At 32.3% G+C, this 24,532-nt stretch overlaps 1 protein-coding gene across 3 annotated transcripts; it reads left to right on the top strand.

The window, feature by feature from the left end:
- Window positions 1–698: 698 nt before the first annotated feature.
- LOC146927225 (protein ACTIVITY OF BC1 COMPLEX KINASE 3, chloroplastic-like) lies at window positions 699–7,686 on the top strand. 3 transcript variants are annotated; one of them, XR_015005611.1, is made up of 10 exons: window positions 699–777; window positions 870–1,238; window positions 1,878–2,105; window positions 3,187–3,522; window positions 4,145–4,700; window positions 5,004–5,190; window positions 5,539–5,905; window positions 6,694–6,837; window positions 7,374–7,430; window positions 7,496–7,686. XR_015005611.1 is itself a non-coding variant. In XM_085700571.1 (7 exons), the coding sequence occupies exons 1-7, from the start codon at window positions 891–893 to the stop codon at window positions 6,811–6,813; spliced, it is 2,142 nt and encodes a 713-aa protein (XP_085556697.1). In that variant the 5' UTR covers window positions 699–890; the 3' UTR covers window positions 6,814–6,989. The 3 variants fall into 3 exon arrangements, 1 of the variants encoding a protein (XP_085556697.1); XR_015005610.1 differs by having other exon boundaries at window positions 6,694–6,895; XM_085700571.1 differs by lacking the exons at window positions 7,374–7,430; window positions 7,496–7,686 and having other exon boundaries at window positions 699–1,238; window positions 6,694–6,989.
- Window positions 7,687–24,532: the final 16,846 nt, after the last annotated feature.

Below are 24,532 nucleotides of genomic sequence, written 5' to 3'. Positions count from 1 at the left end.
ATTAATGACACCAATTAGTTTGATACAAACGACAACACAATAGTTGAATGTAGATTTTGTCAAGAGCTAAGGTATTGTGTACGCAACTAGAAAAAGTAAGCGTAAATCAATCCCATTGAATCGCAATCTTCTACTTCCACGAGAAGAAGTTCAAGCATGTTGATCAAGTACTTTCTAACTTTTATACTTAACAAAGTAGAACCTGCACACAAAAGATTCTATTTTCTAGACGCAACCCCCAACTCATCACATATTCATAAACTCGTTCTTTTTGAACTTATTACCAATATTATTATTTTAGAATTATTGCTTATTTTGTTATATATGATTATGTTATATGCATACTAAAGGTACAACCCAAAATTTTAATCGCATTGGTTTATCCTTAATTTCAAAAGGGTTACCATGGAAATTGTCTTTGGAAAAATGAGATATTTAAACAAACCGAAAATAGGAGTATTGTTTCAAATACAACTCGATATAACTTGAATCAAAAGTTTTGAGATCGAATCCAGTTCTAAAAACACGCAAAGTAAAATCTCTTGCGATCTTATCCAATTTGAATGATAATCTATAAAGTTACATAAATGATATCCGATTCACACGAAGATGAAAAATAACAAAACAAAAGTTACAAAACCATCCCCAAACCGAACTAGAAGTCTAGAAGTAGTTGTGCACTTGTCACAAGATATTTCATTCAACACTTTCAGTTTCAGACATGAACCTAAGTCCTTTTGATTTTCCTTTGTGTCACAAAAACTCTGAATAAACAAGGTTGTCTAAATTTTTTTTTATTTCATTAATTTTTTTTTTCTATTGAAAATTTCCAATTATCTCAATTTTATGATTTTTTTTCTTCTTTGAAGGAACCAACTATTCATGCTACAATGGTAACTATGTTACCTTCTTCCACCATAACTCAACAACCCATTTCTCCATGGATTCATGGCTCAATTCCCATTTCAAATCTCACCTCATCACTCTCTTTCAAATCAAGAAAATTAACCTTATTGAATTCACAGTTTCGTGCTGCTTTGGTTGAAGCAAAACCATCACCACAGAGTTCAGTTTCTTTATCAACATCACCTAAAGATGGTTCCCTTAAGGCTCTTGCTCTTCCAATGGACCGTGCTGATGATATTCATGCTGAGGCAAAAGCTTTGGCTCGTGCTGTTAATGCTTCTGTTTATAGTCCTCAACTTGTTGCTTCAAGATATGGTTCTAAACCCTTCAAGGTTTTGTGATATTTCTTCTAAAGTTTTAATCTTTTTGTGATTATTTTTTGTGGGTTTGGTTTGTTTTTGTGAATTGATTTGACCCTTTTTTGTGAATATATTTTGTGGGTTTGCTTTGTTTTTTGTGAATTGTTTTGAACTATGAAGCACTGACATAGACACTAGATACGATGTTCACACACTGACACAGTAATTGAATATAATCACATGTGTTGGACACTGACACGGATAGGTCTTGCTACACGTTGTTGATCATAAGTGTCTGTGCTACAGAGGCTTTGACTGTTTTTGCTAATATCTTTTGCGGATTTGCTTTGTTTTTTGTGAATTGTTTTGAACTATGAAGCACTGACATAGACATGACATAGACACCAGATACGATGTTCACACACCAACACTGTAATTGAATATAATCACATGTGTTGGACACTAGCATGGATGGACGTGCTACACGTCTTCAATCACGTCTTTGATCATAAGTGTCTGTGCTACAAAGGTTTTGACTGTTTTTGTGAATATCTTTTGTGGGTTTGTTTTTCTTTTTTTGTGAATTAATTTGACCCTTTTTTGTGATTATCTTTTGTGGGTTTGATTTGTTTTTGAGAATTGTGTTGATCCGTTTTTGGTTTTGTTGTGTAGGTTGCGGGAAGGGCATTTCAGATTGTGTTTAATTTGGGTTCATTTGGGTTGAAGCTTTTGTGGGAGCAGAGAAATGGAGTTGCTGATCAGAATAAAAGGATTCGTGCTATTGAGCTTAGGAATATATTCACTAAGCTTGGACCAACTTTTGTCAAATTGGGTCAAGGGCTGTCTACTAGGCCTGATATTTGTCCATCTGAGTATCTTGAGGAGCTTTCTGAACTTCAAGTATTGAATTCTTACCTTTTGGTTTTCTTTTCATTTGATTGTGTAGTGTTCTTTTTAGATTCTGATGTAACGTATAGCATGATCTAGAGATTGATTGATGTTTGGTTCCACTTTTGGAGGAAGCAAATTTGATTTCAGATGCATATAATTGATTCTGACATGTTTGGATGTTCTTAAGTAGAACTGATTTTGTCCCTGAATTGGTTCTAACTTGAACTTAGAATTTGGAGTTTTTTCCTCGAATTTACTATTCAACCTACTTTTACTTGAACATATCCAAACATAAATCACTTTACATTCAACTCACTCTAGTCAGAATTATTTCATTCAAAATCAATTTTTGTTACTATAGAACCAAACACACACTTAGCTTTGAGTAGAACTTTTGTTCGTTCAGTTACTGTGTTTAGATATGCAGCTTAAGATTAATGAACTCTTGACTATTTGACTATTTCATTTTGGGTGTTTGGTTTCATGTTGAACTTGAACAGAGTTCATACTTGATGCTATGCTTTGAAAATTTATATCGATTTAATGCGGTCAATTCTGATTACTTTTATAGGATTAAGATTACAGACCTGTTGACTATTTCGTGCATGTGATTTTCTTGCCTCAAGGAGAGTTTGACCAAATTACAGTGGCACTATGATTTTCTTGAAGCACCAAAGTGTAACTTTTGCAAAAATTATGGTGTCACACCGTGGTTCAGCCAAGCTCACCTTGAATCCAAACATTCACAAATTTGAAGCATGGTTTTAAATTGCGGTTACGGTTATGCTGTGACCTTTATATTGCGGCAAAATGCAGAAAAATGCAGCTGATATGGTCTAAATTGCGGCTGTGATGCCGTTGCGGAGACCTCATCTCCTGTATTGCGGTCATAGTTGTAGTTGCACAGAGTAATTTAAAAACATGGATTGAAGTGTTTCTTTTCTTTGATGTAGTGTTGTCAATTATGGCCTTTATTATGTTTGTTTTCATCATTTGTGTGCTTCAACTTTACCATTGAAATTTTTGTCACTGATGTAGTGTTCTTGATAATTAAGCTGCCATGATCATTTGTGTGCTTTACCTTTACCAGGATGGTTTGCCAACATTTCCTGACGAGGACGCCTTTGAATGCATTGAGAGGGAATTAGGTTTATCTCTCGACTCTATTTTCTCCACAATATCTCCATCGCCGATAGCTGCTGCTAGTTTAGGTCAGGTTTATAAAGCTCGGTTGAAGCGGTCGGGCAAAGTTGTTGCGGTCAAGGTCCAACGCCCTGGCATTGAAGAAGCTATAGGATTGGACTTCTACCTCATTAGAGGTTTAGGGTTTCTAATAAATAAATATGTGGATCGAATCACAACTGATGTTGTTGCACTTATTGATGAGTTCGCATGTAGAGTCTTTCAAGAGCTTAATTATGTGCAGGTTAGTTCTGGCAAACACCGAAATCTGTATTTGATAATGACTTGATAGTAGTTTGATACAAAAGGCTCAATACTGATCACTATTTATAGGGATACATAGACTCAATCCTTAATAAATAGGGAAATCAGGAAACAAATTATAAGTAACAAATATGAAAATTATTCCGAAGAGATCATCTAAGATATGCTAAGAGTGAAAACTGATATTAGGATATACACCAAGATATTCTAGCATAATATCAAGATATTTTGATATATTATTTTATATTCTAACAAAAATGTAAAATAAATATTGAACCCTGTTCTGGTACAACACCTACGCTCCTCAACCCAACGAGGCGTCTTTATAATGGACAAAACCGTGAACGACTACACCTAAAGCGGACAATACCTCGGAATGCGGTGTGGCGTACTTGAGGATGGAACGACACAAACCCTTTGCAGCTTTGCTCAAGTTTAGACAATAGCCAAGCATATAATGAGTGTATTTTTATTCATGAGTAATTCAAATCTTTTGTACCGTGATGTGTGCCTTGTATTTTAATGAATAAAACTACATATTTTAAAATTATATTAGATTTTTCTTTTGGGGATTGAATGTTAATTTTGACAGGTTCTTGCAGGAGGGACAAAATGCAAGGAAATTCAAAAAATTGTATGCTGACAAGGAAGATATCTTAGTTCCTGATGTTTTTTGGGACTATACAAGTGCGAAGGTACTAACGATCGATTGGGTCGAAGGAGTAAAACTAAATGATCAAGAAGCAATTGAGAGGCAAGGGCTTAATGTCTTGGATCTAGTAAACAGCGGAATACAGTGCAGTCTCAGACAACTGCTCGAGTACGGATATTTCCATGCAGATCCTCATCCTGGTAATCTTTTGGCAACACCAGAGGGAAAACTTGCTTTTCTTGATTTCGGGATGATGAGTGAGACTCCAGAAGAAGCGAGATTTGCAATAATTGGTCACGTAGTTCACTTAGTTAACCGAGACTACGAAGCTATGGCTCAAGACTATTATGCTCTTGATTTCTTATCTAGGGATATTGATGTATCTCCAATTGTTCCTGCACTTCGAAACTTTTTTGACGGTGCACTTAATTATACTGTTAGCGAGCTTAACTTCAAGACGATTGTGGATGGTCTCGGAAATGTTTTGTATGAATATCCATTTAATGGTGAGATAAGTTACACTTTTTGATGACTTCTCTTTTACCAATTTTCTTTTTGTTAGAGGAGCGATGTAGCCTATGAAGCACTAACACAGATATAGACACGGACATGATGCTGACATTGACACACAGGTTATATATAATCACAAATGTTAGTGTTGTGTCTGTGTGGAACACACCTTCAATCAAAGTGTCGGTGCGACATAGGATGTAGATGTGTCTATATTTACTGCTTAATCATAAGTCCTAACTTTCTTGCAGATTCTTATTTTTTTGTTGTTTTGTTTTATTATTTCCGTCTGTTTGCAGTTCCAGCATACTATGCGTTAATATTAAGGTCTCTCACTGTTCTAGAAGGTTTAGCACTATATGCTGATCCAAATTTTAAAGTGCTTGCTGCATCATATCCCTATTTTGCTAAAAGGCTTCTAACGGATCCAAATCCATATCTAAGAGATGCTCTGATTGAGTTGCTTTTCAAGGATGGAAAGTTCAGGTCTGTCATCTGCTACCTTTTTAAATCCATCATTGTTTGAACTTGTTGACGTAGAATAATTTATACTCCCTCCTTTCCATTTTATCCGTTGTTTTTGTAGAAAATCTGTGTTCCTACTTATTTGTCATTTTTAAAGTTCATTGCAACATTAACTATTTGTTTCATCAATAATACTCTTAACTACTTATTGCAGAGTGAGAAATAAGTCGAATGAAATAATAAATTGTTAAGGATATTATAGGAAAAAGACCAATAACTCCGGTGTAAATAACCTTAAAACAACAAATAAAAAGGAATGGAGGGAATAATAAGTGCACTTGAATATTCATTGATTTTTTTTCGATGCAGATGGAATAGGCTTGAAAACCTTCTAGTTCAGGGGAGAAAAGATAGAGATTTCTCTGCTAAAGAGGCCTTACAACCTGTCCTGAAGGTATTGTTGAGTCCTGATGGTGAAGTTCTGAGGAATCTAGTTATCAAAGAAGCTATTCGTGTATCTGAAGCTTTTACTCTCGGCACAATTTCCGAAACATACTGGTATGTTCCTTACTTTTTGAGGAACCTTGTCTTCAATGGCAATGCAAAGGATCCACTTATGATGTCAGAAACTGAAAGGCAAAGCATCATAGAGCTCAGAGATCAAGTGATTAGGATATGGAGACTTCTGCAATCATCTAATGATTTTGATCCATCTCTTTTGCTACCGATACTACAGGTAAGAAAAAGTATTTGCATTTCGCAACATCGTTGTATTTCAGAAAACCGTTCTGTCTTGTGTCTTTACCTTCAATCTGAAGTTTTGGTGCTACATAGATTTTTTTTTACCACTTAAATGTTTAACTCAAAAATTATTTTACATGTTGGACATAATGAAGCAATAAACATAAACAGTAACTCTAAAACACATCATTATTGTTAATTCTATGTTCTTTTGATGGAGATTTGTGAATATCAAGCCACCAAAATATAGCAATTTATTACTATATCCCTCAATTAACATTTAAACCTTCGCCAATGTTGTGTTTTGACCTCAAGTTTGCTGCACTGCTTTTTTGAGGATTGTCTGCTTCAGGTCTTGTTTAAGTCCTCACAATTGTGTCCTTAGTTAAAAGGCGCTTCGGTGGGTTGAAAATAGTGAGTTTTATAAACTATCCTTAGACTCGTTTCCCAGACAATGTGTAATTTTTTGATGTATTGGAACAGTATCCCTGCGGTCGAGGCTAAGGAGTTAGAGGATGGCCTGTTAGCCCACGTGTGTGGCTTAGGCCCCCCTTGTCCGGATCAGTAAGGATGACCTTGAAACAGTAAAATGTATAGTTTTAGTATAATACTAGAAAGAGTTATAACTTTATGTTAATGAAGTAATTTGTTTAGAACATATAGTTGACTTGGATTGAAACTCTTTCAGCATTGATTTTATTGAAATATATTTTTTTTGAATGGCAAGTGTTAGTATGTTAATTGAAATATGTTTATACTTACAAAGAATCGTATTATACACAGGTGCTTCAGCAACCTGAGGCCCGTAAACTTGGGGGGCGTGTTGTCGGTGGAATCACTCAACGACTTGCAGCACGCTTTCTTATGCAATTACTTGGAGCACCAAAAACAACATCTACATAGATTGTGTCACAGCAAAGGCTAAAGGCATGCATATAGCATATATTATTTCCTAGAAGTTTGAATTACTTTTGCGATACTCAAGGTTTATCGAGACTTCTTATTACTAGTTTCTTTGTCATATTTTGCAATGGCGTCGTTATAGGTCATTCTTATTCGAGTAAATATCTTAGTTTATACTTGAAATTCTAGGGTTGTATCAACCTAGTCCTCCACATTATCAATATTCGAAAATGATCTCTAAAATTAAAAAATGTCAATCAAGTTCGTCCCTCTGTCTGAATCTGTTATCAAATGCATCCACATTATTCATTTAGTTTCAAATTCATCCTCGATATTACCAACTTAATGACATTTTAGTCCCTACAAATACCTACAGAGGGACAAACTTGATTAAAATTTTGCAATTTCAAGGATCATTTTGGAATATCACCAATACGAGGGACTGGATTGATACATTCCTTCAATTTCAAGGACTAATTTAGATATTTAGTCGTTCTAATTCATGTGTCTCACAATGCTGTTCTATATTGCGTCTGCTTATGTTTTGTTTTTTCTGTCAGGTTATTGTGGACAGAGAAGATAGGAGAGTTATTTCTTAACATAAGATGAAAAAAGAAGTAAGATATAAATTCTTGAAAAATTGTTGTATTTTAATTTTTGTTTTGGATGCTCCATAAAAAAGAAGTAAGATATAAATTCTTGAAAAATTGTTGTATTTTAATTTTTGTTTTGGATGCTCCATTTTAGTCCAAAAAACTGTAAATATCTGATATCGTCGTCATTATTGATGCGGTATCATCACAATAAGCATCATGAGATTACATTGCAATGTATCAATAACAATTGGTCAATCATTCATTTCCCTTACATACACATGTTTCTGTTTCTTGTCTATAAAAATTATAGAGCTATTGTTATAGTTCCTTCTTTTGTTTCCATTATAATAACTAGAATTAGAAGGAGAAAATATGCAGGTGGTGGCTTGTTCAATTTTTGTCAACTTGCATTTGGCCATTTGGGCTTATAAGCATTTCATGATTGATTATGATCACAATCCAAACTCTATTTTGTCAATTAAAAATAGAATATCCGTAAATTAAGCAAATTCTTACCTTTCATTTATTATTTTGAAGTATTTAAATGAAGTGAAGGATCAAATACCATCCTACTAGGTCAAGTCTATTGTACGACCATAATTAAGCAAATTCAAATCCCCAGATCAAACAAAGATTTGAAGCATACATTTTGTTAATTAGTACTGGTCAGCTAATATTAAGAGTCACACATTGAACGACATAAGACCTAACCATAAGTTTATAAGTGGATACAATCATCAACTTACAAATCGGTTTTGTAGAGTTAAGTTAGTTCAACCAAAATTCTTACACTATAGATTATGGTTATTATGGTTAAGTGATACTAATACATAAGAGTTTAAGCAGCGGGAGCATAGTCATAACCACCATCATCGTCATCATCACCTTCCCTGTATGAATCTACATCTCCATTGTGACAATCTTCAATGCAATCTACAGATGCATAACCAAACCATTCACCTTCACCGCATGGATTCTTAATGCTACTTGTGGCAATGACAATGGAAATGGATGCCATTTTGGTTGAGAATGAAGAAAAGTTGGTGTCTTGAAGATAATGGAATTAGCTAGGAGATGCTAAGGTAGTTGTGTGAGTTTGTTGGGTTTGAGTTAGGGTTGTTAGAGACCATGTTGGTGTTTATATAACAAGAAGAGAAATTGATGGAGTGATTATGCCACATGAATGTCACAAAAGGAGTGTGGATTTATGCTTAAAAGTGTGAGCATTGCTTGGTGCCTCATGTGTGATACGATTTTAAGAAGCTACATTGCAAAGTCTCTTTACAATTCAGCTTACACGTCAGAAAAAAGCAGCCAAGAAAATGATAGAATCTTTGAGTGGATACATGGGGTTATATGAAGTGTTAGGGAATAGAATGTGGAGTGACTAGTGAATTGGTTATTTAAAGAGCCCTGGAATCTATTTGTCTATTGTGTTAGGAAGAAAAATTGCTAGAAGTGGATTTGATTTTATATATAGACCAATTTAACTATAATGATTGGATGTTTTATACCAAATTTAAGTTCGCTTACTTTTTGAAAACGTTTTCTATTTTCATTTTAAAAAATATATGTTTATTTTATAGCATGATAGTCATAATCTTTCTCTTATTCACCATACAATCTTTGATAAAAAAAAAAAAAATGTATATTTTAACTTGCTAACAAGAAAACATGAGATTTTTAGATTGAACCAATGTGATGGATCTAAGATGGAATATTAGATAAAGATGATGTATTCTAAAAAAATCGAAGTTGATCTTTAAAATTGTAAGATTGTATTAATTTAGTCTATCACTTATCATTGTTCTAAAATATCATTGGATTGCAAAATATCAATTAAGTTTGTCCCTTTGTCTGAATAAGTTATCAAATTGCATATATGACATTGTTCTCTTAGTGTTTAATTCATCTTTGATATTACCAACTTAATGTCGATCTAGTCGCTACAAATTCTAATGGAGGTAGAAAATTTGATTAATTTATTTGAAATTTCATTGATCTATTTAGAATATCCGCAATGTGAGGTATTAGATTGATTCGGTCCTACAATTCCAAGGACTAATTTAGATATTTACTCGTTCGTATTCATTGGCTTGACCATGTCTCACCATGGGCTGATGCATTATCTGGCATGGCGTGGTTAAGCCAAACCAAATTTTTCCTATTTTTTTAAAAAAATTAGGAAGGATGTCCGTAAGAATAAAATATTAGACAAAGTTGGTAATTCATTTTGTTTCAATTAGTAATTGTTAAAGTTACAATGGACTTGAATTAAATTAGTCCAAATAAAACTATTAAAACTATTATTTTGGGTGAAATAATACATAATATTTAATTTAATTTAATTAGGCAATTTTTCTAACATTTCTATTTTAGTCAGACATAAAGTTTAGTCCTGGATCCGTCCAGTGTCTCACTCAATGTTCTATCATTGCATTATGCTAATGTTTTGTTTTTTCTCTCATGCACGGAAGATAGGAGTTCTGATGGGATTCAGTGCATTAGTGCTGATATGATCGCACCTGCACGGAAGATAGGAGTTACTTTCATAACAAGGATGAAAAAAAGTAAGATGTTAAAATTATTGTATTAATTGTATATTTTGTTTTGATTTGGATGCTCCATTAATCCAAAAACCGGTATATATTTGATATCATTGTCATTATCGACGTGTGTCTTCAAAATAAGCATCAAGAGATCACAATTTAACAATAGGTTACACATGTTTCTTATCTATACTTGCAAATACATTTTTTATTTAAGCAAAAAGAGGTGCAGATGGTGAACCCACTGCAACACTCTAAAAATATATAAAGAGAATCCAAGTCCTATTTTGACAACAAATCGAGATGTTTGCGGCTGTTCTTTTTTTAGTTACATGGGAGAGAAGGAAAAAAAACAAAAGGAAAAAAATAAAGAAAAACTACGTTCTAATAAAGGATACATCTATAGCATTAGTTAGTAAGGCTGAAGATAGACATGGTAATTGTTGATGCACTATTACAAGAGACTCTAAATGATTAACACCTAGTTTTACAAGTATATCCGCGCAAGAGTTTCCTTATTGAAAAATATGATGAATGAAAATATCTCACTCCTTATCCAAATACATCCGAATGAGCTCTAAGAGGTTCACATAGTAATGAAGCCTCGACACTTCATTTGACACTAAATGCACTACATGAAGAGTCAAAAAAACAAACTAGTTTCTTATAACCAGTCTCCCAGCAAAGCTTAATCGCAATCATAAGGGCATGAACTTTTGCATGCAAAGTATTGGACAACCTCACACCATATCCTTTAACTTGGGTTAGTTAAAGCCCTACCATCCACATTAAGAACCATTGCATCATTATCACGATGCTGCCAGCATACTTCATGAGTGAGCCTAATTAATGCAGTTGAAATAGTATTATCGAATGTCCATTGTGATTATTGAATATATTTAAACGTTTAAGATAAATTTATTATCATACATTCCATCCAGAAAACTATTTTATCTCTTGAAGTAAAATTTATGACAGATTGTGACAATCATTTCACAAGAGAATAAACAAGCGTAGAATATTTTGCTATAAATTTCCTTCAAATTATTATTATTATTATTATTATTATTATTATTATTATTATTATTATTATTATTATTATTATTATTATTATTATTATTATTATTATTATTTTTTGCAATAAACTTCCCATTTTTTTATGACTTTTATGAGGAGAGAGATTAAATGGATGAAATGGGACAAAGGCAAAGATGAGGGTAAATAGAAACAATTTTATCAAACAAGCGCATTTTTTTATATCATGTATTAAGTAACTTTTATGTTAGAGATATCATCTTAACAAACATAGAATTACTCTCTACAATTGTCTAGAAGTCCTATCTCAACTGACAAATGCCGAAATTGCAAGGCCGGACGTCATGACCCGGGTTCGAACCCGGGACCTCACAGTTATGTGAGTTTAATTTCAATGGTTTACCACTTCATTTAAGACAAAAAAAAAAAAAAACGAATTACTCTCTACTACTCTCTACAATTGAACACTAAAGAGGGAATTAACCAAAGACTAGTGAACTAATATTAAAAGTCACACATTGAATGAGATAATGAGTCAACATAAGTTATAAGTGAAGACAGTCTTCACTTTTAAATTAAGCTCAACTCAAATTTTAACACTATAGTTAGATAATACATTAGAGTTTAAGCCGCGGGAGCATAGTCATAGCCACCATCGTCGTCATCATCACCTTCCTTGTATGAATCTACATCTCCAGTGTGATAATCTTCATCGGTGCTAGCTACAAATGCATAACCAAAACATTCACTTACACCGCATGCATTCTTAATGCTCCTTGTGGCAATGGAAATGGAAATGGATGCCATGTTGCTTGATAATGGACTTAGCTAGGAGATGCTAAGGTGGTTGTGTGAGTTTGTTGGGTTTGACTTAGGGTTATAGAGACCAGATGGTGTTTATATAACAAGAAGAGAAATTGTTGGAGTGATTCTTCCACATGAATGTCACAAAATGAGTGTGGATTTATGCTTAAAAGTGTGAGCATTGCTTGGTGGCTGCATGTGTGACAAAACCTCTTTACAAATCAGCTTACAGGTCAGAAGAAGCATCAAAGAAAATGATAGAATCTTTGAGTGGATACATTGTTTTATAAAGTGTTAGGGAGTAGAAAGTGGAATGACTAGTGAATTGGCCAAGCATAATATTAATTACCAATCAAAGAGCCCTGGAATCTATCGTTCCATTGTGTTAGGAAGAAAAAATGTTAGAGGTGGAATTGATTTTATAACTATTTTAACTAAAATTGAATTTGAAGTGCTATAATTTATGATTGGATGTTTTATACCAAATCTAAAATCTGTTTACTTTGTGAAAACGTTTTATTTTCGTTTTAAAAAATATATGTTAATTTTATAGAATGATAGTCACATTTTTTTCTCCTTTTCACCTAGTGCGTTAATATAGTGCCTTTGATAAAAAATTGTATATGTTCATTTAAATTTGCTAACAAGAAAATGCGAGATAGAAGGAAAATTGTATGAGAAATGATATATTGACAACCTTTTGGTTGTCCTACATCGTATATTTATAATGTATAGATACTATATCATTTTTTAATTAGTTGTTTCTCTCTCTTATAGTCACATCAATATTTATAATTGATGTATTTTTATACTGGTTGTCCAAAAGTTGTTGAATTTTGGATGTTCATATAACATTACTCAAATGAGAAATGATATATTTATAATGTATAGATACTATATCATTTTTTAATTAGTTGTTTCTCTCTCTTATAGTCACATCAATAGTTATAATTGATGTATATGTTAATATAATGCATTTTAAAAATATCGAAGTTCATCCTTGAAATTGTAAGGTTGTGTCAACCAAATCTCTCACACTATCAATTTTCTAAAATGATCATTGGATTGCAAAATGTTAATTAAGTTCGTCCCTCTCCCTAAATCAATTTATCAAAAATGCATATTTGACATTATTCTCTTAGTTTTAAATTCATCATTAATATTACCATCTTAATGTCGTTCTAGTTGCTACAAATACTAGAGGGGCATATTTGATTGATTTATTTTGAATTTCATTGATCACTTTTGAATATCAGCAATGTAATGTAAGGGATTAGATTGATTTGGTCCTACATCAAGGACTAATTTAGATGTTTACTTGTTCTTATCATTCACCGGATGTTCTATAATTGCATTCTGCTAATGTTTGTTTTTCCTCTCAGGTATGGAAGATAGGAGTTACTTTCTTATTATAGATAAAAAAAAAAAACGTAAGATCACAATAAGTTTCATGAGATCACAATGTAACAATAGTAATTGGTCAATTCCCTTACATATACATGTTGTTTATCTATAATTGCAAATAGATATATTTTGTCCACAAATAGAAATTATAGAGCTATGCCTGCAAGTCTTGGTTCAACCAGTAAAATGTCAAAATTGCTAGACCAAACGTTGTGATCGGAGTTCGAATTCCGCTCCCTCAACTTGTATGTGTCAGTTTCAATAGTTATTTGTCATTTTATCTATAATTTTTTTTTTCCAGAGCTATTATTATAGGTCCTCCTTTTGCTTCCATATATGAAACTAGAAATTGAAGTTGCAAACATATATGCTTTCAATCAAGACCTAATGCAGGTGGTGGCCGGTGCAATTTTTGTCAACTTGCACACATGGAAATAGATAAAATCATTGCCAATTACATTTGCTATTTGGGCATATGAGCATTTTTTTTTTTGGTGGGTGAACACATATAAGCATTTCAAAACTGATTATGATCGATCAGAATCAAAATTCCATTTTGATTAATGATTATAATATACTTTTAGAGAAATTTATGTATAGTTTAGGAACTGTTTGGTAAAATTCTATCTGTTTATTTTTAAATGTTGTTTTAGAATAATCCACTTAAAATAATGAAGTGGATTTTTAGAGTTTTTTTTTTCTTCCTATTATACTTTCATTTTAATCCATCAATAACACACACATTCTCATTTATGAATAAATTTGATTTCTTATATTTCTCCTATAACAAACAATTGCTATACTCTTTTCAACAAGAGGAATGTTAGCAACACTCACTTTTTAACACTCTATCTAATCTCTTTTTTTTTTTTTTTTGCACACACTCTATCTCTTCCGTAACAAACTATTGTCAATAGTCTAAATGTTGTAGACAAATTTTGCTTTTTAATAATTGTAAAGCAAAATAAAATTTTCAACTACATAAGTCAAAGTATAACTATGTTCTTCAACTTCCTTCCAATTCATTTAATCAAAATTTAGGCTTCAACTATGGCTTCAACAAATACTAGATTCACATTGTGTGATATATATTTGAATATTGGGATTATTCTTTGCCAGATTTAAATATTGGTGTACACTTAATTTTTTTTAACAATGTTACAAACTTATTCATAAAATTTATACTCTTCATGAATCCATTATTATAGGTAACAAAAGTTTATTTAAAAAAAAAAGCAAACTTGAAATTTCCAAATACATGACACTAATTAGCTTTATATTGAAAAAGAATAATCATGATTAATTGAGAAATGGTATAATTAAAAAAATGGTATCCTTAAAAGATCAAAATGACTATTAAATAGAAACAAGAATCCAGCATCAAACAACATTAAAGAAAACCGGAGGGAGTAAAATATTAAATTGAAGTGTTTGATAATATTAGGTTTTCAACTTAGTCTGTCAAAAAACTAACTTATATAATATAATAAATTATTTTTTAATTACTATATATTTTTTAGAGAAGACAATGAGTGTAAAAATAAAAGGAAAAAAAGATTCAAGAAATAAGTTTTTTTTTTGTTGAACAAATTCACATCATAAATTTATATGCTACTCCTTTCGTTCCTTGATGCATGTAATTTTAAGAAATTTATTATTCTTTATTAGTCATTTTGATATTTTAAGATAACCTTTTGTGCATTCTATCCTTCTATATTCATCAATTGTTTTGCACATTGTTTATAAAGTGATTATTAAATATTATATAAAGTTTATAACCATTCCTTTTTATGAGAACATTTGTGAGGGGAGAGATTAAATATTTTCATCAATTATTTAGCATTGAAAAGAAAATTGACCTAATACCAGTCAAGCTTATAATATTAAGAGTCACATATTGATTAAATAAGAAAGGCCACAACACAAGTTTAAAAAAAAGTAGAGACAACCTTCACCTTACAAGTCAGTTTTATAAGATTTTGTCTCCTAAGTCTAACACAAATTCTAACTCTATAGTTAGATAATACATTAGAGTTTAAGCGGCGGGAGCATAATCATATCCACCATCATCATAATCATCACCTTCCCTGTATGAATCTACATCTCCAGTGTGATAATCTTCATCAATGCTAGCTACAAATGCATAACCAAAACATTCACCTTCACCGCATGCATTCTTAATGCTCCTTGTGGCAATGGAAATGGAAATGGATGCCATTTTGCTTGATAATGAAGAAAAGTTTGTTTCTTGAAGATAATGTAATTAGCTAGGAGATGCTAAGGTAGTTGTGTGAGTTTGTTGTGTTTGAGTTAGGGTTAGATACCAATTGGTGTTTATATAACAAGAAAAGAAGTTGTTGGAGTCTTACTGCCACATGAATGCCACGCAAGGAGCGTGGCTTTATGCTTCAAAGTGTGAGCATGGCTTGGTGTCTTATGTGTGATTCGATTTTGTCAAGCCAAATTGCAAAACCTCTTTACAATTCAGCTTACACATCAAGAAAATTATAGAATCTTTGAGTGGATGCTTGCAGGACATATAAAGTTTAGAAAGTGGATGATTAGCGAATTGACCAAGCATAATTACCAATCAAAGAGACCTGGAATCTTTATTGCTCCACTGTGTAGGAGGAAATATTGTTAGACAACCCTGACCGACCCCACCGGTCGAACCAAGAACCGTTATGATCCACCCGCGAACCAGACCGGATTCTAAATGATTATTTTATAAAAAATTACCAAACTATGACAAGTGGAAGATGAACCGAGTACATGCAACACATTATTGTTAACACTTACCACTCGGCTATGTGAACTTGCTTGTTAAATTTCCGTCTGAATTATATATTAACTGAAACGTATATTTATCACGAGTATATATATACATAGATAGAGAGAGAGAGAGAGAGAGAGAGAGAGAGAGAGAGAGAGAGAGAGAGAGAGAGAGAGAGAGAGAGAGAGAGAGAGAGAGAGAGAGAGAGAGAGAGAGAGAGAGAGAGAGAGAGAGAGAGAGAGAGAGAGAGAGAGAGAGAGAGAGAGAGAGAGAGAGAGAGAGAGAGAGAGAGAGAGAGAGAGGAACTATATATATTTAACTGAAACGTTTATTTATCACATATATATTCGGTAATTATTTAAATGTGTGATTTTTATTAATTTTTTCATAGAAGAAGTTTTATTAACTTTTATATTATGAAATTTATGTCATGACTTTTTTTATAAAGACTGGGTCAATAGTCATGCGGTCCGACCAGTGACCCATTGGTCCGACCACTGACCCAGTGATCCAGTGCCTTGATCGGGTCGACTACTGGTCTGGGTTTTAAAACATTGGTTAGACATGACTTTGAATAGAATTAATTTGATTTAAAACTGAATTGGAAGTGCTATAGTTTATGGTTGAAGAACTATCATTATAGGAAAATGTACTATAACTAGATACCTCATCGGGTCTCAAAACTAGATACCTCATCGGGTCTCAATTGTAAACAAATTTTGGTAAAAGAAAATTATTGTGTTTGGTTTAAAATTAGAACAGAATAAAATTTTTTCTGGATCCGTAAACGAAATGATTAACATCACTTAAAACTCACACACACAACTATGAGATCTCAGCTTCGTATCTGAGTCAAGGTGTCGAACATAACAATATCGACTTTATTGATATAAACATTACATGCACCAATAAGTGTTTGATCAATTTTTATTTATATCTAAACTCGAAGAGAGTATGTTTTGGAAGCACTAAAAATAACTATGGATTCCTTTTATTAAAAAGTTGTAGTTTTGGACATTGGCAACTTATATAGACCCAATCGTAAACCTATAATGAACAAACAGTTTTTTTAGGTCTCCTCAATGTCTCCTAAGTCCTCAAAGAAACTGGGAGATAATTTTTAAAAGATAATTATTTTTAATTTAACATATTGGAAAGATAATTTTTATGTGCTTTAATTTGATTTTTTTAAGGAATGTGCTTTAAATTGATGTTACTTGCACTTTTGTAGATATGTTTATCTTAGATATATCTTGAATCATAGAAATTCAATGTGAATTTTTAAAGAATGATAAAATCTTAATCTTTAGCATTTCTTGCCGAAGTGGGTTACTTTTTGGTCCATGTTTTTAATTTAGTTTATGTTGAAACTTTGTTGAAAACGACCGGAAATAAGTTATTTTTAACTTTTTAACCTGGTTTTAATGTTAGAAACAAAAAATTGTATTGTCTCGCAAAAAACCACAACAACCGAACCAACCTACACTGCATAGTTTGGTTTGGTTTTTATTTAAAACATCAACTGAACCAAATCAAATCACATACTTTTCTATCTTGCTGTTTGGATAACTTTTAAACTTGAAACCAAACCACACCAGAAACACCATTTGTACAAGCTTACATATTATGTTTTTATAACCACTCTTGGACTTATAAAATATCAATATTTTGGGTCCTTCACTGTTCAAATTTAATGTCTTACCATATCTGAAATATATGATTGACGCCATATTGACTCAAGTGTAGGATTTATCATTCATGTTAGAAATTAGAAAAAGTAATTAAAAACATAGAATTCATGATTTGGATGGAAGAAATGGGCTTTGCTAATTTCACCATTAACTTGTCAGATGCAGTAACACTATCCAACAAAGATATAATACATGTACCTTACAAAATTGTGAACACAAAAGTGTTGAATGCATGATAAGAAGATAAGATATGAGAAAAAGCACACTTATAAATATCACTTCAAAAACCAGAGATTTGGCGGCTACACGTGCTTCCATGAGGTTGTGCCACGTGTCCTATTTGGCCGGTATTGACGGTTAAGACACTTGGGTGTGCCCCTTTATAAAGGAACAATTAGGACATCATCCCATGTATCTTTGTCTCTTGCAATTAACAATTAACCTGTTTTCTTCCCTTTGTTCTTGCTGTTTCCAAGTACCATGTGCCTAGTGGCTCACATTTAAGGGATTTTCGGTATAATAGTAATTTTGGTATCTGAATGTGTGACGAGTAGTTATAATAGTCCTTGATGTATCGAAATTTTAAAATTGTTTCTCATTGTGTACTTCACTAGTCAAAATAGTCTTTAACATTATAATAGTCACTCAATGTTGACATTAACTCTTTTTATATAGGGACTGATATGACACTAAGTAAGTATTTATAAGGACTTATATGTCAATAAGTAAGTATTTATAAGGACTTATTACGTGTATAATTTTTTATTTATTTAATTTTTTTATTTTTTAATTAAAAAAATAAAAAATAAAATAAAAATATTTTTACACACGTGGCATTTTTAGTTTATTTTAAAAATATATATTACACACATGACATCCACGTCAGCGTTAAATTTGTCAAAATTGGCATGAAGGCCAAAACTGCAAAATGGGCAGTACTTACGGGGCAAGATTGTATTTTATTTTGTTAGGGGACCAAAATCGCAACTTCCTGATACTTAATGGTCCAAAACTGCTATTAAGCCCTTTTAATTTTATTTCTTTGCATTACATATATAAGTTTTCCATTTATGCTTAATTTGTTTTTGTCTTAGAGAGTTATTTCAGAACATTTACGGTGGATGCTAGTTTACCCTTACATTAAAGAGCACAATAACTTTTGGGGCTTACTACTGAAGGTACTCATATAAATCGCCATCTCTTTTATGAATGGCATAACCGGTGAGATTTTGAGACAAATATTTCCATCTATTCCACTACTATAATTCTTTCTATCTGGAGTGTTACATATGAATGATATTTTAGCTCGAACTTGCGGGTGCTCTTTACGGACGATCAACCATGTTATATTACACACGAGCATTTCAAGCCACATTTTATATTCTTGTTATCCTTTGTGAAACCCCTTTGAGCCTCCAACAATAATTTCTTTTGTTCTTACTAAGTGACGAATCATGTCACAGTTATGAACCTTAAATACAGTCTGTTTGATTTCTCTTAAAGTTAGATAGATTATTATTATTATCATAACTTGGTATGGGTTGAAGCTAAGTTTGGATTGCTCTTTGTAATTAACAACATTTTACGTTTTGGGTGGGATACCAGTAGAACTTATTTGTAAAAAAAAAATGAAAAAAATGTAGATTACCATGGGTCTACACGAAGAAAAAAATAGAAAAAAAAAGAAAAAAATTAAGAGACAAAAAACATCAAAAAATTTGGTATCTTAAAAAAAAGTATATTTATGTTGAAAAAGAAAAAGAGAAATAGTTCTACTTAGTACCCAGCTTGTTTGATTTAAGGGAGGAAGGTTGGCAATACATCAATGCTTAGTAGGAATCTCTTGGTTGATAGTCTACTTTCAAGTTTATTTGTTAGCCTACTTTTCCAAACATATTCACCTTTAACCTAAGTCACGTTACAACCCTGAAAGTCCTCAAAGTATGTATATAATTTGATTTGATTTTGAATGTTTGTATAGAATTGTCTCAAATTTAGAGCATGGTACATTCATGTGACGACTGGAGTGGTCAAATGTCGTGGCCAGACCTGCTGAGTTTAGGAGATACATATGTGTATCCTGAAGAAGAATGTGGTTGGGTATATGAGCTATCTTCTACAAGTCTGTCCCACTTGAGTGTAATGAGGTAAGTAAGTCAATTATGTAAATGGGACGAGATGACAATCTGAGCAACCTATTCATAAAGGTATGCTTTTCCTGAAAAAAATGCAAAGAATAAAATTTGATTTTCTTTCGTTACTAAAGGGCAAGCAACAATTTAAGTTTGGGGTTGTGATAACAGGTCTTCTTACGTTAATCTTAACATGTTTTTTAGTCATTTTCATTGGGTTTTACAAGCAGAATAGAGGAGTATTATAACAATTGCTATAATTTTGAGACATTTGTAATGTTTTCTATATTTAAGTCTGTAATTCTATTCTTCTCGAAACATGGCAATTCTAGGGTGTTTTGATGTAATTCACGAATAAATCATACAAATCTGTAAAGCAAGACATTTGAAGATTAGTGAAGACTTTGGGATGATCAAGAATGTAGATTCAAGAGACCTCAGATGACGTTACAGAGGGAGAAATTATGTCCACAGGTCCCAAAACATCTTATATGGAAGCAAACACCCAAAAGGACAAAGAAACATAGATTTATGCATCGAAACACACTCATAGGCACCCCGAGCATGAGCCATGCGCCCCAAGGAGAGCATAGGCGCCCTGAGCATGACCTAGGTGCCCCGAGCATGGCCTAGGCATTAGGCACCCCAAGAGTGCATTTTCTGCACTCTCATGCACCTCCAAGCATAAACTATGCGCCCCGAGCATTGCCGAATGTGGGCCAAAAATTGGGAACTTTCCCTATAAATATCAAGTCTTTCTTCATGTGTATTTTTAAGTGGGAAAAGCCCGGTTTTTAAGTCCAACTTCATGTGGAAACTCTCCCTATAAATATCAAGTCTTTCTTTCATAATTATTCATTTAGAACAAAGTGGTTCAAGAGGAAGGGGTGCACTAGGAGCTTCCGGGGAGGCGTTTCTCACTCCTCACTCTAAGTTTCTCTATGGTATGTTTTATGTCTTTTGTAATTTGTCTTTAGTTACCATGAGTAACTAAATCTTTTTAGGCTAGGGTTCTAAGATGAATCTTCATTCTGTTTGTTGGATAATTATTTAATTTAAAGTCTTTTATTCGGTTATTTTCTGTTCGCTATTTAGTTTTACTGTAGTGCGTAAGATTTGTCTCCTTTGTAGCACAACCCTGACATTGGCACTTAGGGAGGTGATATTACCTAATATTGATGTATATTTTCAAGAATCAGGAAGTTACCAGTTATTAATTAAGGAAACTTTGACTTTACGACTTAAATCAGCCATGTAACTCCATTTTCCTTTCACCTTGGGAAAGTACACACTGATTGGGCTGCCCACTTGTAGAACCACCAAGATGGAGAGTGTGATATTTACTTCTAAGACTCATAGATAAAGGAACCTTTATGAACATTGGGAAGTCATACCTTTGAATATTTAGGAACGCTAATTTAAGTCTATGTTTCAATTACTTTTGAATGAGTAAGACCCCCACAAACTGTCACGTGGATCAGTAGGTACAACTAGACAGCTGGCGGGATCGATCGACATCTCTAATAGGGTAAGACTCCCATGAACCTTCACGTGGATCAGCAGATGCAACTTGACAGCTGATTAGGTTTACTGTCCCAACGAACTCATTACTGAAATAGTCAACTTAAAATACTGAACTTGATTTGACTGTTATTAAATTCCAACAAATAAATAGAGGGGATTCAAAGAATCCTAACTGCCACTAACATTCTGCAAACAGAACAGGTAAATTTTGCTTTATTGCAAACAGATTAAATTGGAAAACTCTAAACCCATATCTCTTTAATTTATTTTATTGTTTCAAAATAAGTAACGTGAATTGTTTGGTTCAAACTACAGTCTACAATACTCTACTTACACTTTATTACTTGGTAAACGATTTGGTACACTTGCTTAATCTAACCATCGGTAACAAATTTTTTACTAGTCTTCAGGGGCGGTGCACCCCCCAGCTAGCCTGGGTACTAGCCCGGGCTCAGCTACTACTTTCTTTGTACCAAGTGCAGCCCAATAGCCCTTTTCTTACTTAAAAAATAATAATTTTGGGCAAAATCTAAAAATTCTCACACGTAAAGAGATCTCGGAAAGGACATTTATTTATCTCCTAATTTTATTTAGCACACTATTGACAGGATCATCTCTCTTATTTTGAATGGTTAATTGTTCAAATTGACCATGTAAAATAAAAAACATATATTCTAGCATTGTATAATTCGAGTTTTTTCTTATTTTTTATCCTTTAATATACGCGTAGTATAAAAATGTGACATAGATGACATTCAAAATGTGACATTCATTTTTCGAAAATGTGACAAATTTGGAAATTTATCCTTTAATATACTCCCTCCCTCCGTTTCAAAATGAGTGTCACTTTAGCCAAAAAAATTTGTTTCAAAATGAATGTCACTTTACATTTCCAATACAACTTTATTTTTTTCTTCCAAGTTTACCCTCTCCAACTTTTCTCTCACACAATTTTCAATGCAACTTTAAGTTTGTCTTTTTCTTATAAAGTAAGGATAGTTTAGTAAAAGTGTTATGTCTAATGATTATTTCATTTCATTCCTTAATCTGTGTGCAATTGGCTAAAGCGACACTCATTTTGAAACGGATGGAGTAATATTTTGTGTAAAGTCATATTTTAACGTTCTTAACACGCCATATTTTGCGATAGAAATTTTGCCCAGACTCTATAATTTTCCTGGCTCCGCCACGGCTAGCTTTTAACATATTTTGAAAAAATTACCCTTAGTATAACTTATTCTTCTTCTTCTCAATTTTACGCTTAGTATCTTAATTGAAATATTTAAGTATTAATTCAATATATATTTTTATTGCATTTCATATTCATACGACAATTCAATTGTTAATTTGATCAAACACCATAAGTCTAATTTGCTAGCTTATCCGCTACCACCTATTATATGCTATTTTTGACCAAGTAGAACCTTAATATGAGAGAAAAGGAGTATTGTTGAACTAGGACTAAAGAGGCAACACAACATATAACGATAGAGAAAAAGTAAAACACCATGGATGAACTTTATGGTGCAATATTCAATGACCAAAAGTTAACGATAAGTTTTTATAATTTAATCAATTTTTCAAAAATATACTCCCTCAGTTCAAAATAATTGAGTCATTTATACACAAAAAAAAAAAAATTGTTTCAAAATAATTGACTCATTTCACTTTTTAATGCAATATTAATTACTTTTTTTTAATTATAACTCTAACTAATACTACTACTTTCATTACTCCGAATTCAATATATTCTACTTTGTATTTATGATAATGAAAAATGCACTAATACTTGACAAAACATTCAAAATCATTTTTCTCTTTTCTACGCTTATACATTTTTCTTAATATATGTGAAATGAAAAAAAAAAAACTCGGTTATTAGAGGATGGAGGGAGTATGATATCACAATTTTATTTCAATTATTCTGTACAATATTGACTTCGATTGTCGTTCTCCCATGGTGGGCTACAATTGTTTTATGAAGTTAATGTGAAATCATGTTCATGTTCATATTAAAGTGTGACTAAAGATCTAAAAAGTGTTCCAACTTTCCATGATTAATTGTATAATATTTATCCTACAGTTTCCCAAGGTGAGCAAAATTGGAAGGCAAAAAAGCAAGAAACAAGGGAACACTAGCCATTCAAATATTGATTGAGTTCCTTGGATGTAAAGACAAGGAATGAAAAGTTCCTCGGTTGAACCAATGTGGGGAGGCAATGGCATTCTTGATTTTGGTTAATGTTTCACTTTACATACACCTTCTAATGAATCTAATGCTACTTTTAAGTAAGTTAAATTTCTTTGGACTCTTTGGTTTAGATTGTATGCCTTTCAAAATACTCATTCCGTTTCAAAATATAAGCAAAATTGACATTTTAGGTTCATTCAATTAATGATGTATGTGGTCTATAATATGGACTACATGTGGTTAATGTATGTGGATAAAAGAGTTTATGTTTGAGGAGAAACATTCAATGAAATAGCTGATCTTGAACAATATATATATTTGAAGAGACTCTTATTCAATATCTTAATTCGTGAAAATGTGATGTCCAATTCCATTTATATGGTTACGTTCAATCTAATTTGACGATCTTGATATTCCCCGAAATACAACAAATTAGACATTTCATATTTTACCAAATCTAAATAAGGAATGCAAATTACACGTGTTTATAATTTTTTAATAGAAATGTTTTTTTTTTGACAAATTTTTAATAGAAATGTTATGAGTAGTAGTTTGTTTTTGAATACCGTCTCTTCAAGAAAAGTGTTATGAACATTGTCTTTTTAACACTCACTCTAACATCTACTTTTATTTAATGAAATTTATATGGGTACCACATTTTAGAAATAGATTCCACATAAAATAGTAAGACACACATAAAATTCACGTAATGAAAGAGTGAGTGTTAAAGAAAGCGTTGGAAAAAAGTGTTTCTAACATTTTTTTTTCAATGTTTCTAACATTTCTGATCTAATTTTTTTTTTCTTGATCTAATCTTATGTTTCTCTTTGTTAGTCAATTTATTTTAGCTAGAAAGCAGCGTTAAACGAGAATTAAATACCGCAACTTTTTTTTTTTTTTTGAAGAAATTATATTTGAGTGATGTACTCAAATAACGTAACTGATGTACTCATATGCCTATAAAAAAATATTTGAGTGCATATAATCCAAAATCTCGTTTCTCTCCTTCCATATATCTCT

The sequence above is a fragment of the Medicago sativa genome, chromosome 4 (genome assembly GCF_051527215.1).
Source record: "Medicago sativa cultivar Bolivia chromosome 4, Bolivia_mono, whole genome shotgun sequence".
Lineage (NCBI taxonomy): Eukaryota > Viridiplantae > Streptophyta > Magnoliopsida > Fabales > Fabaceae > Medicago > Medicago sativa.
Note: the sequence above shows the minus strand (reverse complement) of the source record. Positions and strands in the feature narration are given on the sequence as shown.

Coding starts and splice junctions, on each gene's coding strand:
- LOC146927225 (XM_085700571.1), top strand. CDS start 891: ATGGTAACTATGTTACCTTCTTCCACCATAACTCAACAACCCATTTCT. Junction 2,106..3,186: donor AGGAGCTTTCTGAACTTCAA/GTATTGAATTCT, acceptor TACCTTTACCAG/GATGGTTTGCCAACATTTCC. Junction 3,523..4,144: donor AAGAGCTTAATTATGTGCAG/GTTAGTTCTGGC, acceptor AGGTTCTTGCAG/GAGGGACAAAATGCAAGGAA.